This window comes from Mobula hypostoma, chromosome 7 (assembly GCF_963921235.1).
Source record: "Mobula hypostoma chromosome 7, sMobHyp1.1, whole genome shotgun sequence".
Taxonomy (NCBI): domain Eukaryota; kingdom Metazoa; phylum Chordata; class Chondrichthyes; order Myliobatiformes; family Myliobatidae; genus Mobula; species Mobula hypostoma.
In genome coordinates, this window is record NC_086103.1 from 33,147,268 (window position 1) to 33,170,722 (window position 23,455).

The following is a 23,455-nucleotide window of genomic DNA, read 5'->3' on the forward strand; positions in this document are numbered from 1 at the left end:
TTTGGAGGAAAATATATCCGATAAATTTAGAGAAGTCATCTAATAAACTAGTATGAATGCTCTGGCAATGCTGGTGTAAACAGTATCACATAAACTAAGCAGTGGTGGTTTAAAGAATCAATTTCTTAAGGAGCAAAACCGAAGTAAATTTGACCCAAAGATGCTTCTGAAGGATATTCTAAAAGAGAACTAATATTAACATCACTGTAAACCAAAGCTTCCTTCCTAATTCTGTAATTTTAATTGTTAATTTTGGTTTAGTGTTATCTCACCAGTAAAATCAATAATTCCACTGGATCATACAGTTATTTTTTTTCTGTTGGACTAACTTTCTGGGAGAGAGATCAGAAAACTAGGGGCTATAAATTAAATGCAATAGGTTGAAAGATTTCAGAAGTATGGAGAAGAGGAGGAAGAAGAGAATACTGCCAAAAACATGATGGAGGTGTAAAATTTACTGTCGTTAATGATGGAACAATCATACCTGTATGAACCAATAAACAGCATGGCTACTGCCCAGAAGTTATTAAAAAATTGTGTTTCTGCTGTAACTGTTCAGTTATTTTCTAAATAAGTCCTGATAGAGTAACTTGTGTTTAAACTGATATTCCTTTTGAGTTAAATGATCTGAGCATATTTACTGGAATTCAAAATTTGGATTTTTGTTTTTAAAAAAATATATTTTACAGAACATTTTCACCAAATCAGAAGTATGAACAAATAAACCCTTGAATATAAACAAAAATAGAATGCTATTATAAATTGTAGTAGTTTACTCAAACCACAGTGAACACACAAATTATTTTCCAAAATCTTTCAGTACTAAAGCTAAAAAATACCAATATTTTACAAGGTTCCAATACATATAGCCACAATATCTCCCCATATACAACAGTCAAATTAAAATTTGCTATGATTACAGGCTGAGTCATTGACTATGCTCATATCCTGTTCCATAACTACAGAATGGAGAAAACATACTTAGCTGGCTTTCCAGTAAAAAAATGCAGTTACTGTAATTTCAGTTGTCATTGCCATTTTGGTCCATGTCTTTCTTTAGTAAGTATTTGTGATTCTTATATAGTGATGTGATATTATATATTTATATTGTGACACTGTTTGACCTGCTAGGTGTTTTTATTCCATTATTTTGACATTCAGTAAATGGAGTGTTTAGTATCTTTATTGTATTTTTTGATTTATTCTCCCGTTTTCATTTATCTCATTTTATTAACACCTCTTTCAAATATATCAATTAGAATAAGAATGTAAGAACAGAGTAATATACACAAGATGCGGGAGGATCTCAGCAGGTCAGGCAGCATCTATAGAGACAAATATAGAAACAAATAAACAGTTGATTTTTCAGGCCGAGACCCTGCTTCAAGACTGGGAAGGAAGGGGATGATGCCATAATAAAAAGGTGAGCGGACTGGGAAGGAACCTAGCTAGAAGGTGATAGGTGAAGCCAGGTGGGAAGGAAAGGTAAAGGGGTGGAGAAGAAGAAATCTGATAGGAGACATGAGTGGACCATGGGAAAAAGGACAAGAGAAGGGACAGTAGGAGTGAAGAGTTAAAAGGCCAGACTGAAGAAAAGGGAAGGGAGAGGGAAAAATTCACAGGAAGGAGAAATTAATGTTCATGCTATCAGGTTGGAGGCTACCTAGACAGAATTTGAGGTAACATACACAAAATATTGGAGGAACTTAGCAGGCCAGGCAGCATCTATGGAGAAGAGTATAAGCTTGAAATATCAACTATACTCCTTTTCATAGATGCTGCCTGGTCTGCTGAGTTCCTCCAGTATTTTGTGTGTGTTGCTTGGATTTCCAGCATCTGCAGATTTTCTTTTGCTCAGAATATGTGTTGCCCCACCACCCTGAGAGTGGCCTCATCATGGCACAAGAGGATGCCATGGATTGATATAGTGTAATGGGAATGGGGATAGGAATTAAAATGGTTGGTCACCGGGAAATTCCACTTTTGGCAGTTGGAGTTGAAGTGCTCGACAAAGTGGTCCCCAATTTAGATGGAGTCTCACTAAAGTAGAGGAAGCCGCATCTAGAGCACAGGATACGATAGATGACCCCAATGGATTCACAGATGAAGTGTGCCTCACCTGGAGGGACTGTTCAGGGCCCTGAATGGAGGTATGGGAGGAGATGAATGGGCAGGTGTAGTACTTCTGATGCTTCTAAGGATATGTCCCAAGAGGGAGATTAGTGAAGAGGGATGAATGGATAAGGGAATCATGGAGGGAGTGATTCCTGCACAAAGCAGAAAGTGGTGGAGGGAAAAATGTGTTTGGTGGTATCCCATTAAAGGTGGCGGACATTGGGGAGAATAATGTGTTGGATGTGGTGGCTCATGGGGTGGTAGGTGAAGACAAGGCGAACTCCATCCCTGTTAAGGCAGCAGGTAGATGTGAGCGCAGATGTCAAGGAAGTGAGGGAGATGTGGCTGAGGGCAGCATCAATGGTGCAGAGTATTTGAAATTATTTTTCAAGATCATAACATTGTTTGATTATATTGTCAAAGGAAACCTTCGTGGTACTGCTGACATTATTTATTCCCTAATATCCACTATTTTTGAGTATATACTTATAGAACAGTTCAATCATATATATCAGCATAGAAAGTTATATATTACTTCCCATTTCCATAGTATCTTTTGAAAGATACACTATCCAATACACCAGATTGAATGCTCCAAATGACAATGGGAAAAGGATTCTGGCATATTGATCTATCTTGCTGGTTCCAGTATCAGGCTGTGGTTGTGGCAATGAAGTGAGACAAGAATGGGTGCATGGAATTGGTGACACATTGTCGGCACAGCTGTTCGTATCTGGTTCTACAATAGCTGATGACTCTTTCTGCGATGCCAATGACAGAGTTCTTTTCTTTAAATTGCAATTGGAATCAGAATGCTACAAAAAAAATAAGGAAAAAATGTTTTATTTTCTGACAAAAATGCATTGCCATATTGAATTTGATTTTAATAATTAATCTGAAGAATCCAAGATTAATTAAAACACTAAACAGTAGTGTAAATGCTATTTAATTTAGGGATCATGTAAATTAGGACATTGTATTGATGACTAAATGATAATCTACGTGAAATATACGGTTTGTAAAGACTGTATTGATTTACATTTTACAAATACAATTATACAAACACATTCGATAGATAAAACAAACCCCCTTTAAAATATTTTATTTAAACATACTCCTGTTTGGGAGGTAAAGTAGCATAATGATCCAAAAATGTGATAATAATAAGAAGCCAAGTTCAAAGCCTGCATTCCTAGAATAAAAAGCTGGTGTCATCAATTGTGACAATTAAACTAATTGATAAGCATAACAAGTTATCATTTCACATATAAGGGAAGATAGCCAATATTAGCCAGGCAGTTCTTAGTGTAAATTTCAAACCCATGTCAATGAGGTTAATTCTTAATAGTCCTCTGAAATGCCTAAGGATTGACACCAATTGTTGTGAATGGTAGAAGAAGCTGGTTAAACTTCTTGATTAGACAATTAAAGATGGGCAACAAATGCTAATCTTGTCAGAAATGCTAAAATCATGTAAATCACGTAGAATATGTTAACAAAGCAATCTAAATATTTTTCAGAAAAACATTTACTTGAGCATTTGCCAATACTCAAGATATTTTCAATGTATGCAAGTAATATTTTCCAATGGTGTAAACAGAGTTTAATGTTGACAAATTTTGGCTTAGAGTTTTGCTAACTGTTTATTGAGTTCTAAAGTATCTTCTTAACCACTGGAATGGCAGGCAGGAAGCATTCCTCACTGTAAACAAGAAGGAACTCAAATGCATTAGTACATTCAGAGAGATTACTATTTAGAGCCTATATTTAAAACAGGCAAATGAGGGTAAAACCCTGCTTTGATGCTGTCTCTGCAGTAATGGTTTGCTTTAGGACAAATGACATTCAGAAATTCATCCAAAAATACAAGCATTTAATGTGCAAATTATAGTATATGCAAGCAATAACTTAAATTTATGGAACTAAATTTTGCAAATGTCATGTAATTCACATCTGCTACATACTGGGTGTGTAGTTCATATGACCTGTGGTGAATTTCTACCTACAAGTCTGCATGTGGCCTCAATGGGTGATACTTAAAAGGATACATCCAGAGGTGAGATTTTAAAATATATTTTCCTGAACGTGGAAATGCTCCTCACAATTCCACATTAAAATCAAATGGGTCTCTGATACTGCATTAGCTCACAACACTCATATCTATCTACTATCACTAGCTGAATAAAGTATTTGGTTTTTGGAGAATTTATGAATGTTTAGAAGTCTGAAAGGATTTCTATTAATATTGTTATGTCAAAACATTTCTAAATTGCCTTATAGGTTATTTCAGTGACTCCAAATAATACCACTTTGAACTGATTTTGATGAATCTTGTAGAATTCTTGAGTAACAACAAATACAAATAAAGATCTCTATGTGCTTTGCAAGACAATGTTGTCTGTACATAAAATTCACCTATTTGCCGAAAGGATGAAAATTGTTTTATACAATCAATATGAATTCTGAAAATGTGGCCTAATTTCAAGATTTGTAACAATGTGAAAATGAACATAAACATTGTCAGGCAAGTGCCTTTACTTCACTATGCATAAATATCTATTTTTGAGATATGTTAAACTTGTTTCTCACAAAGTTTAACACATCTCAAAAATAGATATTTATACATTGCGATCACTGTAATCACTTTTCTGCACCACTCTTCTACAAGTGGTTCTCAGAAAATGTTCATTTGGCTGCATTCAATTCATCTATTAGATAGATAATATTTCAAATTTCTGCTTACTGCTAAGAATTCTAACTGTGCTTCATTTACACTCAATTCAGACAAATGTCCACAAATTACATATTTATACAGAGATAGCTGAACATAGATCTCAGAGGCACATAATAGTTGCAAGATACACATTCATTTAATTGTGAAGGACCATACATAAATACAAACAAAAACAAAGACATCAGGAATGCATGATAGTACACATACTGCATGTCACATGACTTAATTGTTACTCTATGTCTATTTATTTAATAGAAATGGAGTTGAACCTAAATTTAAGAATCTGGTTGTGAACTGCTCAACAGTGGCTGAATAATACATGATAAAGGGAAATGCAATTATTATTAAAATACTAAAATGAAGAAATATTTGGAGACATTGTAAAACTGGTAAAGGTATACTGTAACCTCAATGCATAGTAATCCATGCCAATTTACACATAAGTATCATGGTTCCACCTATTTTTTTATGGCTGAGGCATCCCATAATAGTTGTCATATTAGAGCTTGTTCACAAAGTACAATTTTATGAGAATTTGTACGTTCTCCCTGTGACCACATAGGGTTCCTCTAGTTGCTCCAATTTCCTCCCTCATCCTAAAGATTTGTGGGTTATTAGGTTATTTGGCCACTATGAATTGTTTCTTGTAAACAGGGAATCTGGGATGAGGTGGAGAAATTAATGGGTATCTGGAGACAATGAAATGTATGAGATTAATGTAAATGATGCTAGACAGTCAGCATAGAATCAAAAGGCTAAAGGTTATGTTTCTGTGTTCCTCGACTCTAAGATAAATGTAGATCCTGTTAGAGAACAGAGTAGAGTTTTATCAAAGTGGGCTTTCTAGGAAGAAAAATAGCAATGAACTGAACAGAGACTGAAAACCCAAAAAGTTCAGCTAACATCAATGGAGAAACTTTTTTTTTGTTTTTTCTAATAATTACATGGGATTTTATAACGGTGAGTAAACAGGCATTTCTGTTATTGCAGACATGATTTGCAACTTGGCGTGCTGTGTTAAATCTCGTAATTCTGGTCTTTCTGGTTTGTAGCAGGACTAATTAGTTCTGATGATAGTTATAACCAGTAATGTTAGATTTTTCCCCTCTCTCCAGACACACAGCCTAACCTGCTAGGTCTTTTGATTCCACTATTTCAGACATTCAGTAATTGTACCTCAACAGGTTTGTTTTTCTTTATACTCCTCTGCTTTCATTTATTTCCTTCTATTGACACCTCTTTTAAGTATATTAATTTGAATAAGTATGTAAGAACAGGGTAACATACACCAAGAGCTGGAGGAACTCAGCAGGTCAGGCAGCATGTATGGAGAGGAATAAATAGTCGATAGAGACCCTTAATCAGAACGTGAAAGGCGGGGAAGGAAGCCAGATAAGAAGCTTGGTGAGGTGAAGGAATACAAACCAGTAGGTGATAGGTGAAACTAAGTAAGAGTCAAGGTGGGTGGGTGGGGGAGGGGGATGAAATGAGAAGATGGGAGGTGTAAAGGGCTGAAGAAGAAGAAATGGGATAGGAGAGGACAATGGACCATGGGAGAAAGGGAAGAAAGAGGGGACTAGAGGGATGTGATGGGCAGGTGAAGAGAAGAGAAGAAGATGGGAGCCAGAATGGGAACTGAAAAAGTGAAAAGGGGGAAGGGGAAGGGATCACTGGAAGTTAGAAATATTGATGTTCATGTCATCAGGTTGGAGGCTACCCAGATGAAATATGAGATGTTGCTCTTCCAAACTGAGAGTAGCCTCATTGACAGTAGAGGAGGCTATGGACCAACATGTCTGAATGGAAATAGGAAGTTGATTATAAATAGGTGACTGCTCAATGAAACAGTCCCCTTATCTACAGTAGATTACCCCAAAAGACTCCATCTGTAGGGATAAGTGCTAGGAGGGAGATCAGGGGGGGTGGGGTGGAATGAGTGGACAATTGGGTCATGTAGAGTGTGATCCCTGCAGGAAGTAGAATGTGGAGGAGAGGGAGAGAAATTGTTTAGTGGTAGCATCCCATCGAAAATGACTGCGATCACAGCTGATTTCCTACTTTACTGCTATTTTCCAGCACTAAACCCAAATGTCTAGATTCATAATATTAAGAAATCTACCTATCTGAGTGATATAGCTTCAATAAAAGACTGGAATGGGTTCTTAATATTCTTGAATGTAAGATATTCAGGAAATATCTTATGCAGAAAGAAAGGGATTACAGTAATCGAATCGATTAAGGAAAATATTGCAGTGCTGGAAAGAGAAGATGTCCTGAAACAATCAAAGGCAAACCTATTCATTTAAAACTAAGAAACAAGGAGAAGTGTGATTGCACTCTACAAGCTGCCAACCTGCCTGAAGGTAAAATTGCAAGGAAATCATTGGAAAGTGCCAAAGGCTCAGAGCAGCAATAATGGGGAACTTCAATTATCCAATATGGACTCTGATAACAATTACAAAAGGTGTTAATAGTGTAAAGAGCTTTCCAAGTGTTTCAGAACTTTTTAAATCAGTGTTTCAAGCTCAATAAGGAAGGTGACTTTGCCAGACTTGATTCTGGGAATCAAGTTAAGTCATGCAGAGCAAGTATCAATGGTGAAATATCAATTATAATATGAAGAAAACATCAGTTATAATATCATAAGACTTAGGATGGCTATGGAAAAGAAATCCCTTGTTCCATGATCAAAATGGCAGTTTAGAAATGGTCAATTTCAATGGGATGGTACTACTACTACTACTACGTCGACTTAGGCCTAGGGGGCCGGCTTTGGGCACGATGACGGACTCTCCACTTCTCCCCTCTCCCTCATCAGTGTGTTCAGTTCATCTACATTAGCCGCGCCGCTGTCTTCCTTCTAGGAACGTGTTGACCATAGACCAGGGTTCATCCTCCCGTGCTTGGGCTCCCATATGATGACTAGGCTGGCAGGCAGTTCGGGGTGGCGTAGACAGTGCCCCGCTAGTTGCAGTCTTCTCACCTCGATTTTAGTGGTGAGCATCGGTAGGTCGTTATAGAGCTCGACGTTCATCATGTGCTGTTGCCAATACACATCAATGGGATGAGAGGAGAATAAATCTTGGCAGGCAAATTGTACTTAAACAATGGAAGACTTTAAGGTGAGTATGTTTCTGCTACGGTTTGGCTAAATTCCCATGAAGGAGAAGGTTATGAAAATCAAAGCCATAACACAATGGATGACCAAAGGTTAAAGAGCAGAAAAAGTAAAATGCCTGCCTTTTAGGAAAGTTCAAAACGGAGGTAAATGAGGTAGGCAAAGACAGACCAGGAGGAAAGACGAGCTATATCATCAACATGTTGTGATTCGGTGCAATGAGGTTAATTAGGATTGGTTGATCTCCACTAGATTTTAGATAAATAAAGGAACGAGGGTTGATCTCTTTTTGACTTTAAATATTCTGGAAGGGATTAAATGGATGCTGGGAAGTTGCTTCTTCCAGATGGATTGTCCAGAAAGCAGCTGTACAAAACATTAGTTAGCCACCAGACATTTGGCACATTGTATGCGGTTCTGGTCGCCACACTATAAAAAGGATGTTGTATCACTAGAAAGACTACAAAAGAGATTAATTTGGATGTTACCCGAAATGGAAGGTTTTAGTTACAAGGAGAAACTGAATAACCTGGCATTATTCTCATTCAAGAACAAGAGGCTGAGGATTGACAATACAGATGTTTAAAAATACAGAGAGTAGATACTCACAGTTTTTTCAAGGATAGTCACAGTCTATTTTCAAGATGACAAATGTTTTTAAGGCCAGAGGGGAAATATTTAGAGAAGAAAGGATGGGCTACTTTTTTCACACAGAGGGTGGTGAGTATATGGAAAATGTTGCTAAAGGTAGGTACAATTATTGTGTATAAAATATATTGTATTTGGACAGAAACAGGAAGAAGGATAGGAAAGGATTAAACAGATATGGGTTAATTGCGGGAAAATGGGATTCACATCGAAGGGCCTGTGTATGTGCTGTACAACTCAATTCTCTGTGAATCTAATTTAAAGTGCAAAGTCAGAATAAGGGTCAGCCATTTAGAATGATTTTCCCCATTTGAAAATCTAAAGAAAAAATGTAAGGAATGTATATTTTTGTAAAAATGCATCAATCATAAGCAGCCTTTATCAAATTCCATTGTGCCAACTGAGTGGACTTGTGAAGAGTTCTTCTAAAATTTGGTTACTCTAAATTAAATATGCCCACTCTATGTCTGCTATGTAATGACCATCACAGATCCAGTCTCAATACAGACTATAGTCAAGCAACACTACATCATCATTCTAACCATCATCTACCAAATTCATACCTGCATAGTATACCTTACTTCTATTAAGCCTTCTGTTGGATTGGACCATCTATAGAAAAAACTGGAAATGGTTCAACCTATATCACCTCCACTTCAAAACTAAGTCATCAACCTGCAGTATTTGCATTGAGCTACAAGTCATTGTCAGTTTGTTCACTAAGAGAGAAACATCGATAAAACAAAGGACATTTCCAAACCTGCCCTCTTGTAGAGAAGCCAGGCATCAATAATGATATTCAATTACTGTTGCAGATGTCAGATCAGTTTTCCCGGGGACAATGAACCTGTGGAAAGTTTTAGGCCTAGATGATGTCTCTGGCCATGTCCTTAGCTGCTGTGCCGATCAGCTGGCAGGGTTATTTGCAGACATTTTTAACCTTTCCCTCCTTTTGGCCGTGATTCCTTTCTAGTTTAAGAAGACCGGAACCATCTCAGTATCCAAGATAAACAAGATAATGTGTCTTAATGGCTACCAACCAGTGTCTCTAACATCTACCATCATGAAATTCTTCAAGAGGCAGGTGATGGCACGCATCAGCTCTAGCTTTCGACACAACATCCCTGGCCCTACACACAGCTCTGGAATATTTGGATAGTAAAGACACCTATGTCTTTAATGCCCCCCTCTGCAATTGGAACTTAGACTTTCTGACCAACAGGTGGCACTCAATAAGGATAGGCAACAACATCTCTGCTGTGATTATTCTAAACACTAGTGCTCAACACGTTTGCATTCTCAGCCCCTTACTCTTCCCCCTATACACTCATGACTACATGCCTAGATACTGCTTGAACTTCATCTACAAGTTACACATGATAACACTATAGTGGGCTGCATTTGAAATTACAATGAATCAGAGTACAGGAAGGAGATAAATAGATTAGTGACGTGTTGTCATGTCAGTGACCTTTCCCTCAATATCAACAAAACAAAAAAAAACAGAAAAGGTAGAGGTGCACATGCTCCTGTCTGCATCAACAGTAATGAAGTTGAAAGGACTGAGAGCTTCAAGTTCATAGTTATGAACATTACCAATAACTTGTGCTGATCCAACCATGTTGATGTCGTGGCCAAGAAACCTCACCAGTGCCCCTACTTCATCAGCTGGCTAAAAACATTCTTCGTGGCTCCATTGACTTTTTAAAAAAATCAATGCAACATAGAATACATTCTTTCTAGATGCACAATGGCTTGGTGTGCAACTGCTCTACATGTGACCATAAGAAACTGCAGAGAGCTGTGGGCACAGCTCAGCACAGCAGAGGAACCAGTCTCCCCACTATGGGTTCTGTCTATATTTCTCACTGCCTCAGTAAAGGAGCCAGCATAACCAAAGACCCAACCCACCCTGGACATTCTCTCTTTTCTCCTCTCCCATCGAACAGAAGATGGAAAAGCCTGAAAGCATCTATACGTCTTGACTCAAGGACATCTTCTATTTCACTGTTATCAGACTCTTGAATGGACCTCTTTTACAAGAAGATGGACTCTTGTCCTGACAACCTACCTTATTACGATCCTGCACTCTTCGATACCTTATACACTTTATTCTGAATTGTTATTTTATTTAATTTCAGCTCAATTCACTGTGTAATGATTTGATCTGTATAATAGCTTTGAAGAGAAGTTTTTCACTGCACCTTGATATCTTTGAGAATAATAAACCAATACCAACACTATTCCAATGTGCCAGGACACCTTTTAGCCTTCAAAGGAAAAGAGACCTTAAAGATTGAGAGCCCTCCAATCCAGACAGGAGTGATTTCTCCTCTCCTGAATGCACTGGAATTGTGCACTAGTTACCTTAAACAGGTCGAAGCTCTGAAGAGGAACCACCTACACCAAATCCACAGTATCATTCAATGTATTAACAGGATGAACAGAACAATATCAGTGTCCTCTCCCAAGCTATCAACTCCAGCATCAAAGTTACAATTATTTTCAGCTAGCTCTGATAGAAAGGCCATATCATTTGCATGCCTAATACCTCAGTCTCAAATTGGTACTCTACTCCAAGCTCCATCACAGCAAAAGATTAAAAGGTGGACAAAGTAAAATTATGAAGGAGGCTGTCAAAGCCTTCTTGAAAATATGTAATATTCTCACTCACTCGTAGGAATTGCTACCCATAATCAAATAGAAGAAGCATTTGGAGAACATTTAGGACTTCAATGAAGGTATAGTGAAAACAGTATAAACTGCACAGCCTCCCATACTGCCTACTTGCCATCCTTCTATATCTTCTGTCATCTAAGTGGTAGAATCTGTGCATTGCACGTAGGATTTTAGAGAACACAGAAGCAACACATCTAGAGTGGAAGCCAGACGGCCTTGATCCCAAGGGACTGTCTGCGAAAACCAGGCCTGGCATCAAGTCACTGTTCACTCTGCACACTTCTAGTATGCATACATATAATGTGTGCTGCTGTTTTTACCAAAATAGATGAAGTGCTTTGTACAACAAAAATTGCATAGATTTGTCAAAGGAAATTTATACCTATTATGTTTAATTAACAGGCATTATGGTGCCGAATTATGTGCCCTTTTGTATCTTAAGACAGTTTTCATTAGTTGTAGATTGTCACTGTGGTTTACGATGTCTCAGATGTCCTCCAGAATGTGGTATTCTGGAAAAGAACATGATGGACTCTGAAAAAAAAAACTTTGTGGGCTTCAGACATTGAGCTGAATAGTGAATGCATGCTTGAAATTACTTTTCTGTACTGTCTGATATATTCTAGAAACCAACACAATGCTATTTATATTATGCCAGTTAAGATTAAGAGGTGAACATGATTTGTATCATGGTTTTATGTTTTCTTGTTACAGGTGTGGGCTTCCTTACCGAAACTATCTTCTCTGATTCAGACACAGCCATTGGTGATGACAATGCTGCTGCTCGAGCTGTTTTCCTTAGGGCTTTTTGAGCCTGAAGATTTGTGAAGTAGTTTACAGCAGCAAATTCGATGAGTGCAGAAAAGACAAAAGCGAAACATACAGCAATGAACCAATCCATTGCAGTAGCATAGGACACTTTGGGTAGCGAGTGGCGTGCACTGATGCTTAGCGTAGTCATGGTTAAAACTGTTGTGATACCTTAAGCAATTTAAAAACAAATCATGATTAATATTTGAAATGGATACGGCAATTGATTTTGCAGACAATAATTATTATTTTAAAACCTAGAAACATATAACACCCACAGCACAATACAGTCCCTTCGGCCCACAATGCTGAGTCGAACATGTACTTACTTTAGAAATTATCTAGGGTTACCCATAGCCCTCTATTTTTCTAAGCTCCATGAACCTATCCAGGAGCATCTTAAAAGACCCTATTGATTCTGCCTCCACCACAGTCGCCGGCAGCCCATTCCATGCACTCACCACTCTCTATGTAAAAAACTTATTCCTGACATCCCCTCTGTACCTACTTCCAAGCACCTTAAAACTGTGCCTCTCATGTTAGCCATATTACTATCATTTTACTATGATTTTCTTTTCCTTTTATGATTATACTTAGCAGTATGTAACATTACTTTTAATTGAAAAAGCACAGAAACAAGTTGTTCCTAAATATCCAGAAAATAGGTTGACTTACTTTTCACTCTGGATTTTATATTCCTAGAATTTCATATAGGACTCTTATGGTCCGGAAAAGAATATTACAGCATCAATCACAACAATTTTAGAAATGGACAGAATTAATCCCTTACTACTTATTAATTTTATAGCAAGACTTGAAAAGCAAAGGAAACTAACAGTGCATGGGGAAAATATATACATTAATCAGAAAACAGTAAAATCTGTAACTTGTTCTCTCACTATTAGAACTACATACAATTTACTAACATAAATTAAACATTGAAACCCAACAGAACACAGGCCTAATACTTTAGCTTCTAAATCACCATACACAATGATATGCAAACAGACATAGTAAAGGTTGCCATACCAGCCACAGTACGAGCAGGGACAGATTCTTTGTTTATCCAGAACACAACTTGAGACAAAACTACAGTCATGGTGCATGGGATGTAAGTCTGAGTGAGATAATAGCCTAGTTTTCTCTGTAGCAAAAAATAGACTATCTGCATGGAATATTCACCTGAAATGGATAAATGTTGATGGTAAATAAACAAAGACTGGACAATGAATACAGTGGAAAGAAGATACGGTAGATCAAGGCGTACCGAAAACTGTTCTAGCTGGGACTGACTCCTTATTAATCCAGAATGACACTTGAGAGAGAATTACTGTCATAATGCATGGAATGTAAGTCTGAATCATAAAGTATCCCATCTTCCTTTTTAAGTGAAAATACACTGTCATCACTATGTATTCACCTGTTCAAAGACAAATGTGATTATTTTTGTCATCATAACATTAAAATGTACATATTTGTTCTCTGTACATGGATTGCCATACTGCAGATTCTGCAATGCATAAAAGATGCAAAATGAAAGTAGAAATTACAGCACAAAAATAAAGAACAATATAATTACAAATGATGAAGTTCCAAATTAGTTTTGCATCTTATCCTTACTATATGTAATACATAGCATGCTTTCATATTACATTACGATGATTGAATATGCACAGCTTTAACTTATATTTATGTTTTAGAACTATATTAAAGAATACTGTAATAGGGTCCTTCAGTACGTGCATCTTTCTGCATCTTTACATCAGCTGCATCTTTCCTGAGATAAGTGGCAATCAATCAGAATTATATTGTTAATACTGTACCAAAAATAATCAAATCCATTGGACTGTTTAGCTGTAAGTTACAGGATGTTTCAGTTCTCAGTTGCACAATAACAGAGGCAAAATTATACATGGATTGTACATGTATAATTATACATAAATTATACATGAAATATAAATTATACATGGAAGATACTTATACAATGTATCATTTTAAGAACATAATTTTAACGTCCGTACGGATCAAAATTTTAGGATAGCTTCATCAGTCAATGTTTAAGTACCATTTAATTTGAATATTATGTTTCAATTAATTGTATCTTTCAACCAACTACTGGTTATCTCCTCAGCAGTGATAGAAAATATCAGTCACATCATCTATAAGACAGTTTGAATGCTGAAAAGAATGTTGTTAAATGTAGCCTACCATAAATAAGCAATTTTCTTTTACATTAGATGACTTTTTCATGCAACTTATATTTTCCTATCAGAATCACCTCATAACATGACAGATCAAATGAGGTTTATTACAAAAGCTCCTCTGCTTAATTATGTAATTTAACATCAATTTACAATGATTAGAATCTGCTGTTGATTAATATACGTCTTTTGCTGGGGGCAGTAAATTATCACATTGAAATGTTAAATAAAAATCTATTTCATGATTGTATAGCTTAGAAAAATAAATTCTGTTACATTTCCACATATAATTTTGACATTTATATTCAACTTTAATGGAATACTAGTATTGCAAAGATGCAGCAAACATTAAAAGTATTTTTAAAAACGGTAAAGTGCATCCATTACTGTAAACTACACTCTATGTCATTTATATGTTTAACAAGATTTAATTTTGATTTTGTTGTAAAAGAAAACTGGTGTACATGATTACTCAGCAATTCCAAGTAGGTGCCTCCCATCTGGAAGCTTACTACTTAAATCAAATTTTTATTAAATGGCAAGTGCTTATTATAAGATAGGATTACTTCAGTAGGAATGTAGCTCTAGACAATAATGTATCTTGGTATTTGAATGACCATGAATAACGTTTGCACTACACAAGGATCTGCATGTTAGGTCAGTCCAGAAATGATCCAGGATGAGACAGCAAATTAGATTCGCTCAAAATTAAGATACAAAATGATGGGTTGTTTTCCAGTTTGGAGACTTGTAACCAGTCATGTGTCATAGGGATCAGTGCTGGTTCTTTATTATTTGTCAGATAATGATTTTGAAGAGAACATAGGCAGTATGATTAATAATTTTGCAGGTGACACTAACATTGGTTCGTAAAGAAGGTTGTTTAAAGTTTCATTAGGATCTGGACCAACTGGAAAAGTGAGCAAATGAATGTTGGTAAAATTTAATTCAAACAAGTGCTAAGTGATGTATTTTAGGAAGTTAAAACAGTCCATGACAAACAGTGTAAGTGGCAGGCCCCTGGAGAATTGAATGGTGAGTTACTAGGGTTCAAGTACATGGATCCCTGAATGCAATGGCACAGATAACTAAAGAACTGATGCAGGTGTGTGGTATGCTTGCCCTCATTGGCAAATGAAGGCAAGCATACAACATACCTTTACTTACTGTATGGGAATTGAGATGTCAAATTACTATTGTATAAATGATTAGTGAGATCACAGTTGGGAATAATACATGTAGTTGCGGTCGCCATGTTATAGGAAGAATATGATTAAGCTAGAGAGGGGGCAGAAAAGACACACAGGAATATTGCCTGAACTGGAGGGCTTGGGTTATGAAGAGGAAATGGATAGGCTGAGACTGTTCTCTCTAGAACAAAGGAGGCTTAGTGGTGGTCTTATAGTTGTTTATAAAATTAAGGGGAGCATAGACAGCATAGATAGTCATGGTTTTTGTTTTCCTGAAGGTAGAGGAGTCTACAACAAAAAGACAGGTTTAAAGTGAGAAGGGAAAAAATTAAGGGTATTTTGAGGAGTAGGCTTTGGCACATCGAGGGTGGTGCACATAAGGTGTCAGATAAGGTGGTAGAGTTACAATTAGAACATTTACAAGACATTTGGACAAGGTTCTGGAAGGAAAAGATTTAGAGAGATACACCTGTATAACTCCATAAATGCATTGATGTTAGAGGTATGATGGCTAGAACTTGGGTTAATCAGCACCAACACAGAGTTTTAACCTGGGGACGGGAGTCAAATTTCACCATGGTAGTTAGAGATTTAAAATTGAAACAATTAAATAAAAGTGGAATCAATGTTAATAACAGTAATCATGAATCTGTAGGGTTACTGTAAAATCCATCCAGTTCAATAATGTTCTTCTGGGAAGGAAATCTGGTTATTTTTTTGTGGTCTGGTATATATAGAACTCCAGACCTAACCAAGTGGTTGAATTTTAATTGCCTCCTCAGTACAAGGGTTGTTGAACATGCATATCCAAATGCATTCATCCTAAACTAACTGACGAGCTTACTATTTTCAGCTGGCCAAACTTTTACACTCAAATAGGGAACTTTGTTATCAATAGAAATAAAAACATGATGAGATTCCCTCATCATTATATTGAGGAATCTACTCACGGACCCTGGGATAGGGCAGACTTGGGTAGGATTGGCAAGGCAATTTATTTCAATGGATGTTTTGAAACAAACATGATGGTTTAATCATTTTTAAAATGTTTTGGATGATTTGAACTTTTTAATTGCTGTAATTTTAAGCTATTTAATTCTTATTTTATACTTTTTGGCTCTATATATCAAAGACCTTACAGATTTTCTTTAATTTTTGTAGACTGTCAATTCTAGCCCACCCATATGGCCATGATTAGGGATTCCCAAATCAGGTTCAGGATGTGCAGGGGAAGTTCAGTTTTGTCTACATGCACAATTCAGCTTCTAAGCAGAAAATTTAAGAGGTAAGACCTGATTAACTAAATCTGGGCCATTATGTCAATTTACCTCTCAATATGTTTCTCTTCGGAACACAAACCAGTTCATATCTTCAAAGTTGCTGGTGAACGCAGCAGGCCAGGCAGCATCTATAGGAAGAAGCGCAGTCGACGTTTCAGGCCGAGACCCTTCGTCAGGACTAGTCCTGACGAAGGGTCTCGGCCTGAAACGTCGACTGCGCTTCTTCCTATAGATGCTGCCTGGCCTGCTGCGTTCACCAGCAACTTTGATGTATGTCGCTTGAATTTCCAGCATCTGCAGAATTCCTGTTGTTTCAGTTCATATCTTGTTGTGTATTAATCATGTCAATTTTTAAAACAGATATTAGAATATCAAAATCACACATAAAGTCATTAATGTTTTTGGACAAGGATTCTATCATCCAGTCTATCCAAAATATTGCTTCAACACATTTCCATCTGCTTTTGAAGTTAAAAAGGACTGACCTTTGAAAGTTAAAACATATATCAGCAAAAGTAAATGCACTTGCCTGTATTGGACTTCATAGTTTCACTGGATACTGTTTGGCCTACAAGGTCATACTGAAGCAGACTCGAAGATTCATCTGGTACTTCTACTGAGTACAAGGGACCCTTTTTCCAGGTGTAAATGATTTCACTTCTTGGATAGGCATCTGCAAGTGAATGCAATGTTTCAGCTCTTGCTGCATCTGTATACTGATTTCTATTTTGAATTTCCTAGTAGACTGTTTTTGCCAGTTAACAACATCACTGCATCTGTTTTCATCATTAGTAATTCACAAGCACAGCAACATAAAGCATACTGTAGCACCAAATACTAAACAAAATAAAATCATACAGTATGAACATATGAAAACACTTAAATTGATTTGAACATTCCAATAGTTCTTTTCTACCAATATGACTTCCTTAAATAATCTTGTTTATTCTTCTTGCTTGAAATAAGTGTATTTTTCTATTTAAAATGCAAATCATTTTAAATCTGAAAAGGTACACAAACAGCAATTTGTGATACTTTCCAAATAATAAGGTCACTCTAAGCATTGTTTACAAAGATTTGACTTTGAATTTTAAAAAATATAGTTGTTTTAATGATCTATTAAGAGCCAGCTAAATCTGTCAAGGAGAAAAGTTTGTTTCAATTTAATTTCTCAGGGATTCCTTGCCATGTAGTTTTCACCAGACTCTGGTTAATATTGGCATGAAATGCATTCACATGAAATGCACATCTTGAAAAAAAAAATGTGTAAGATACAGCACAACTACTTTCTAAAAGGATCATCCCTCAAAGTTTTACAAATGTGTTTGGACAACACATGCCTGGAGTAGTGAACCTTATTGAGAGCATTTGCTCAAATTGGTGTTCGCTTGTTCATTATGTACCATGTCGTATGATGTGAGTGATCATGGTCTCGTGGTGGTTTGCCATTGCCTTCTCTCTGGGCAATGTCTTTATAAGACGGGTGCCCCCAGCCATCAATACTTTTCAGAAATTGTCTGCCTGGTGTCAGTGGTTGCATAACCAGGACTTGTGATATGCACCAGCTGCTCATACAACCACCCATCACTTGCTCCCGTGGCTTCACATGACCCTGATCAAGGGGCTAAGCAGGTGCAACACCTTGTCCAAGGGTGACCTGCAGGCTAGTGGGAGGAAGGAGCACCTTACACCTCTTTTAGTAGAGACATATCTCCACCCCATCACATCCAATTTGGTGATAATCTTCTAAACATTTTTGTCTCGCATACCACAGTAATTGTGAGCATAGATTATAGGAGCAGAATTAGGCCATTCAGCCCATTGCATCTGCTTTGCCATTCTATCAGGGACGATTTATTATAGACCGGTTAGCCTGACATCGGTGGTGGGGAAAATGCTAGAGTCAGTTATCAAAGATGTGATAACAGCACATTTGGAAAGCGGTGAAATCATCGGACAAAGTCAGCATGGATTTGTGAAAGGAAAATCATGTCTGACGAACCTCATAGAATTTTTTGAGGGTGTAACTAGTAGAGTGGATAGAGGAGAACCAGTGGATGTGGTACATTCGGATTTTCAAAAGGCTTTTGACAAGGTCCCACACATGAGATTAGTGTGCAAACTTAAAGCACATGGTATTGGGAGTAAAGTATTGATGTGGATAGAGAATTGGTTGGCAGACAGGAAGCAAAGAGTGGGAATAAATGGGACCTTTTCAGAATGGCAGGCAGTGACTAGTGGGGTACCGCAAGGCTCAGTGTTGGGACCCCAGTTGTTTACAATATATATTAATAACTTAGATGAGGGAATTAAATGTAGCATCTCCAAGTTTGCGGATGACACGAAGCTGGGCGGCAGTGTTTGCTGTGAGGAGGATGCTAAGAGGATGCAGGGTGACTTGGATAGGTTAGGTGAGTGGGCAAATTCATGGCAGATGCAATTTAATGTGGATAAATGTGAGGTTATCCACTTTGGTGGCAAAAACAGAAAAACAGATTATTATCTGAATGGTGGCCGATTAGGAAAAGGGGAGGTGCAACGAGACCTGGGTGTCATTATACACTAATCATTGAAAGTGGGCATGCAGGTACAGTAGGCGGTGAAAAAGGCGAATGGTATGCTGGCATTCATTGCAAGAGGATTCGAGTACAGGAGCAGGGAGGTACTACTGTAGTTGTACAAGGCCTTGGTGAGACCACACCTGGAGTATTGTGTGTAGTTTTGGTCCCCTAATCTGAGGAAAGACTTCCTTGCCATAGCGGGAGTACAAAGGAGGTTCGCCAGATTGATTCCTGGGATGGCAGGACTTTCATATGATGAAAGACTGGATCGACTAGGCTTATACTCGTTGGAATTTAGAAGATTGAGGGGGATCTTATTGAAACTTATAAAATCCTAAAGGGATTGGACGGGCTAGATGCAGGAAGATTGTTCCCGATGTTGGGGAAGTCCAGAACAAGGGGTCACAGTTTGAGGATAAAGGGGAAGCCTTTTAGGACTGAGATTAGGAAAAACTTCTTCACACAGCGAGTGGTGAATCTGTGGAATTCTCTGCCACAGGAAACAGTTGAGGCCAGTTCATTGGCTATATTGAAGAGCGAGTTAGATATGGCCCTTGTGGCTAAAGGGATCAGGGGGTATGGGGGGAAGGCTGGTACAGGGTTCTGATCAGCGATGATCATACTGAATGGCGGTGCAGGCTCGAAGGGCCGAATGGTCTACTCCCGCACCTATTTTCTATGTTTCTATGTTTCTATCCCTCTCAACCTCGTTCCCCTGCCTTCACCCTATAACCTTTGACACCTTTGCTAATCAAGAACACATCAACCTCCCTTTTATCATTGATTAGTGAATTAGCAACAATAATTATGGACATTTTAAGGGAAAAGAACGAGACTTCTTGCTTATTTACATGTATTCATAGTTTTAATATCAATAAAGGTATAACAGACTCATACTGAAATAAATGAAGCATTTTAGAAAGCTGGCCAATTATTAATATTATTTTTTTTAAAACAAATGAAAAACAACATTTCTAAATAGTATTATTATTATACCCTGTATATTGGTTTCAAGTTGTATTAGTCTTTGCCCTTCCCTTGAACAACATCAGTGTCGTGGAGAGGGAAGACTTGCTGCATGGGCAACTGCCAGTCTTCCATACAACCTTGCTCAAGCCTGCGCCCTGAAGAGGACACCCCTGAAGCAAGACTTTCCAGGTGCAGATCCACCGTCTCCTGAGACTAACAGATGCCACCTCCATATAATATAAGGAATGTGAATGTGGAATTATAAGCTTTGGTAAGCTTATAATTTTATTTTCCTTCCCTTGATCTTTCATATTTGATCAAGGGAAGGAAAATAAACAGCCTTTATGCACAGTGAAACATTTATTGCGGCACTATCAATGACAAATATTCTATATCTGGCCTGTATTTGGTTATTTTGAGAGCTATACTTGTTGCATGAGTTTCATCAGTATGTCTACTCTTACAATCTAAATATTGAAGCATACACTAGGTCTGCGAGGACAAAAATCTTATCCTCCAATGTCACATGTTCTCACGTTTCCTGTGATAACATCTCACTTCTGGGGGGAAGCTATGACATACCCAAGATGGCACACGCAAAAATTTTGGTGACATGTGACATGAAGTACCCCCCCGCAAACTATTTAAACCCCAGCCCCATTTGCTTGGATGCAGAAAATGTGAGTGAGAGTACTTAATGAGTACTTTGCTTCAGTATTTACCAAAGAAAAGGATATGGAGAATCAGGAGATCAGTGCTATATAAATGTTAGAGCATTTAGAGGTCAACAGGGAGGAAGTCTTGGTTGTCCAAAGGAGTATTATGGTGGATAAGTTCCCAGGGCCTGATAGGATTTACTCCAGGTTACTGAAGGAAGCAAGACACAAGATTGCAGCGCTCTTGACCAGTATCTTTGTGTCCTCTTTAGCCAAATGCAGGATTCCGGAGGACTGGCAAGTGGCTTATGTTGTACTTCTATTTAAGAAGGGAAGAAGGGAAAATCCTGGGAACTATAGATCGGTGAGCCTCAAATCAGTAATAGAGAAACTGCTGGAGGAAATTCTTAGGGATAGGCTCTATGAGCATTTGCAAACCCATAGCCTAATTAGGGAGAGCCAGCATGACCTTGTGTATGGCAAGTCATACTTTATCAACTTGGATGAGCTTTTTGACAAGTACACAAGAGATATTGGTGAGGGTGGGGCAATGGATGTTGTCTACATGGATTTTACAAAGTGTTTGACAAAGTTTCTCATGGGAGGCAAATCCAGAAGATTAAGAACCATGGGATCTGCAGTGAATTGGCTGTTTGGATTCAGAACTGGTTTGCACATAGAAGACAGAGGGTAGTGGTTGAAGGGACTTACTCAAGTGGAGGTCTGTAATTAGTGGATTTTTACAGGGATCTATGCTGGGACCTCTACTGTTTGTAATGTGTATAAATTACCTGGATGAAAATATAGATGTGTGTGTTAGTAAATTTATGGATGATATCAAGATTGGTGGAGTTTTGGATTGTGTAGAAGACTGGGAAAGAATACAGCACAATATAGATCAGTTGCAGATAAGGGCTGAGAAATTGCAGATGGAATTTAACCCAGAAAAATGTGAGGTGTTGCACATTGGTAGGGCAATTGCAAGGAGACAGTACACTATTAAGGACAAGCACCTTGCTCTTAACAGTGTTGCTGAGGAGAGAGATCTTGGGATCCAAGTTCATAGCTCCTTGAAAGTGGTTACACAGGTTGATGTGGCAGGAGGAGAAGATGGCACCGCACGCAGCTCTCCGGTGAAATTATATCGTATTTGTAAGTAGGACGCTGTGCACAATTCTGATTTGATGGAGACAGACATGAGAAGCAGAAGAACATCTGGAGAAATTTCTGAAATGCCCGGTTCGCTGCCACTGCTACTGTGCGATCGAGGATCTCCAGAGGGAAGGCCCCGAAATCTCCAGCTTTGCCTGCTGCTGGTGACCGAGGCTGAGGTCGAAGCATTCGGCAGAGATGGTGCTCAGTACTCGGTGTCAGAGGGCTGATCAGAGCTCGAAGTTTTCGGACGACTCAGAGTCGGACTGTGGTCGGGCATGGCAGGGAGAGTTTTCTTCCTTCTCCTGTCTGTGTGAAATGTGGGACTTTCGAGAGACTTTGAACTTTTTTACTATGCCATGGCCTGTTCTTCATCAAGTTATGGTATTGTTGCACTGTTGTAACTATAAGTTATAATTATGTGGTTTTTGTTAGTTTCTCAGTCTTGGTTTGTCCTGTGTTTCCGTGATATCACACCGGAGGAATATTGTATCATTTCTTAACGCATGAATTACTAAATGACAATAAAAGAGGACTGCATGTCCTCATAATCTAATAATCTAATCTAATCTAATAAAGTGGTTAAGAAGGCTTATGAAATGTGTGCTTCTATTAGTCGAGGCATTGAGTTCAGGAGGTTACGTTACAATTTATAAAAACTCAGGTTAGGCCATATCTGGAGTATTGCATACAGTTCTGGTCACCCCACTATAGGAAGGATGTTCAGGCTTTGGAGAGGATGCAGAAGAGATTCACCAGAATGCTGCCTGGTTTAGAGGGCATGTGCTATCACTAGAGGCTCGACAAACAGATTTTTTTCTCTGAAGCATCGGAGGCTGAAGGGAGATCTGATAGAGGGTTACAAGACTATGTGGCATATATAGAGTGGATGGAGGTTATCTGTTTCCCACAGTTGAAATGTCTAATACCAGAGGGCATGCATTGAAGGTGAGAGAGGGTAGGTTCAAGGGGGATGTGAGGGTTAAGTTTTTTACTCAGAGAGTCATGGGTGCCTGGAATGCACTGCCTGGCATGGTGGTAGAGGCAAATACATTACAGGCTTTTAAGAGATTGGCACATGGGTATAAGGAAGCTGAAGAGATATGGACATGGTGTGGGTAGGAGGAGTTATTACTTGGGTGTTTTTGATTTGGTATTTAACTGGTTCAGCACAATATTGTGGGCCAAATGCCCTGTTCTTGTTCTGTACTCTTCTATGTTCTATGCTTGTGTTGTAAAAAAAATCATTTGCTGTCTCATTTGGCCGTAAAGATTATGGTTGGGGTTTAAGGAATTAAGGGGCGGCACTGCATGTCACATGTCAATAAAACTTTTGCATGTG

The 23,455-nt window shown here is 38.0% G+C and overlaps 1 protein-coding gene across 5 annotated transcripts in view; it reads right to left on the minus strand.

The window, feature by feature from the left end:
* Positions 1-733: 733 nt before the first annotated feature.
* gabra6b (gamma-aminobutyric acid type A receptor subunit alpha6b) overlaps positions 734-23,455 on the minus strand; it is a 39,224-nt gene continuing 16,502 nt past the window's right edge. For 4 of the 5 annotated variants that reach the window (XM_063053224.1, XM_063053223.1, XM_063053225.1 and 1 more), the window contains 4 exons: positions 17,305-17,448; positions 13,372-13,524; positions 12,025-12,275; positions 734-2,930 (listed from right to left, as the gene is read on the minus strand). In XM_063053224.1, coding sequence (XP_062909294.1) covers positions 2,640-2,930; positions 12,025-12,275; positions 13,372-13,524; positions 17,305-17,448 — 839 coding nt within the window. In that variant the 3' untranslated portion in view covers positions 734-2,639. Of the gene's footprint in view, positions 2,931-7,481; positions 7,890-12,024; positions 12,276-13,371; positions 13,525-17,304; positions 17,449-23,455 lie in introns of those variants that run through there. The other variant, XM_063053227.1, reaches the window with a different exon arrangement.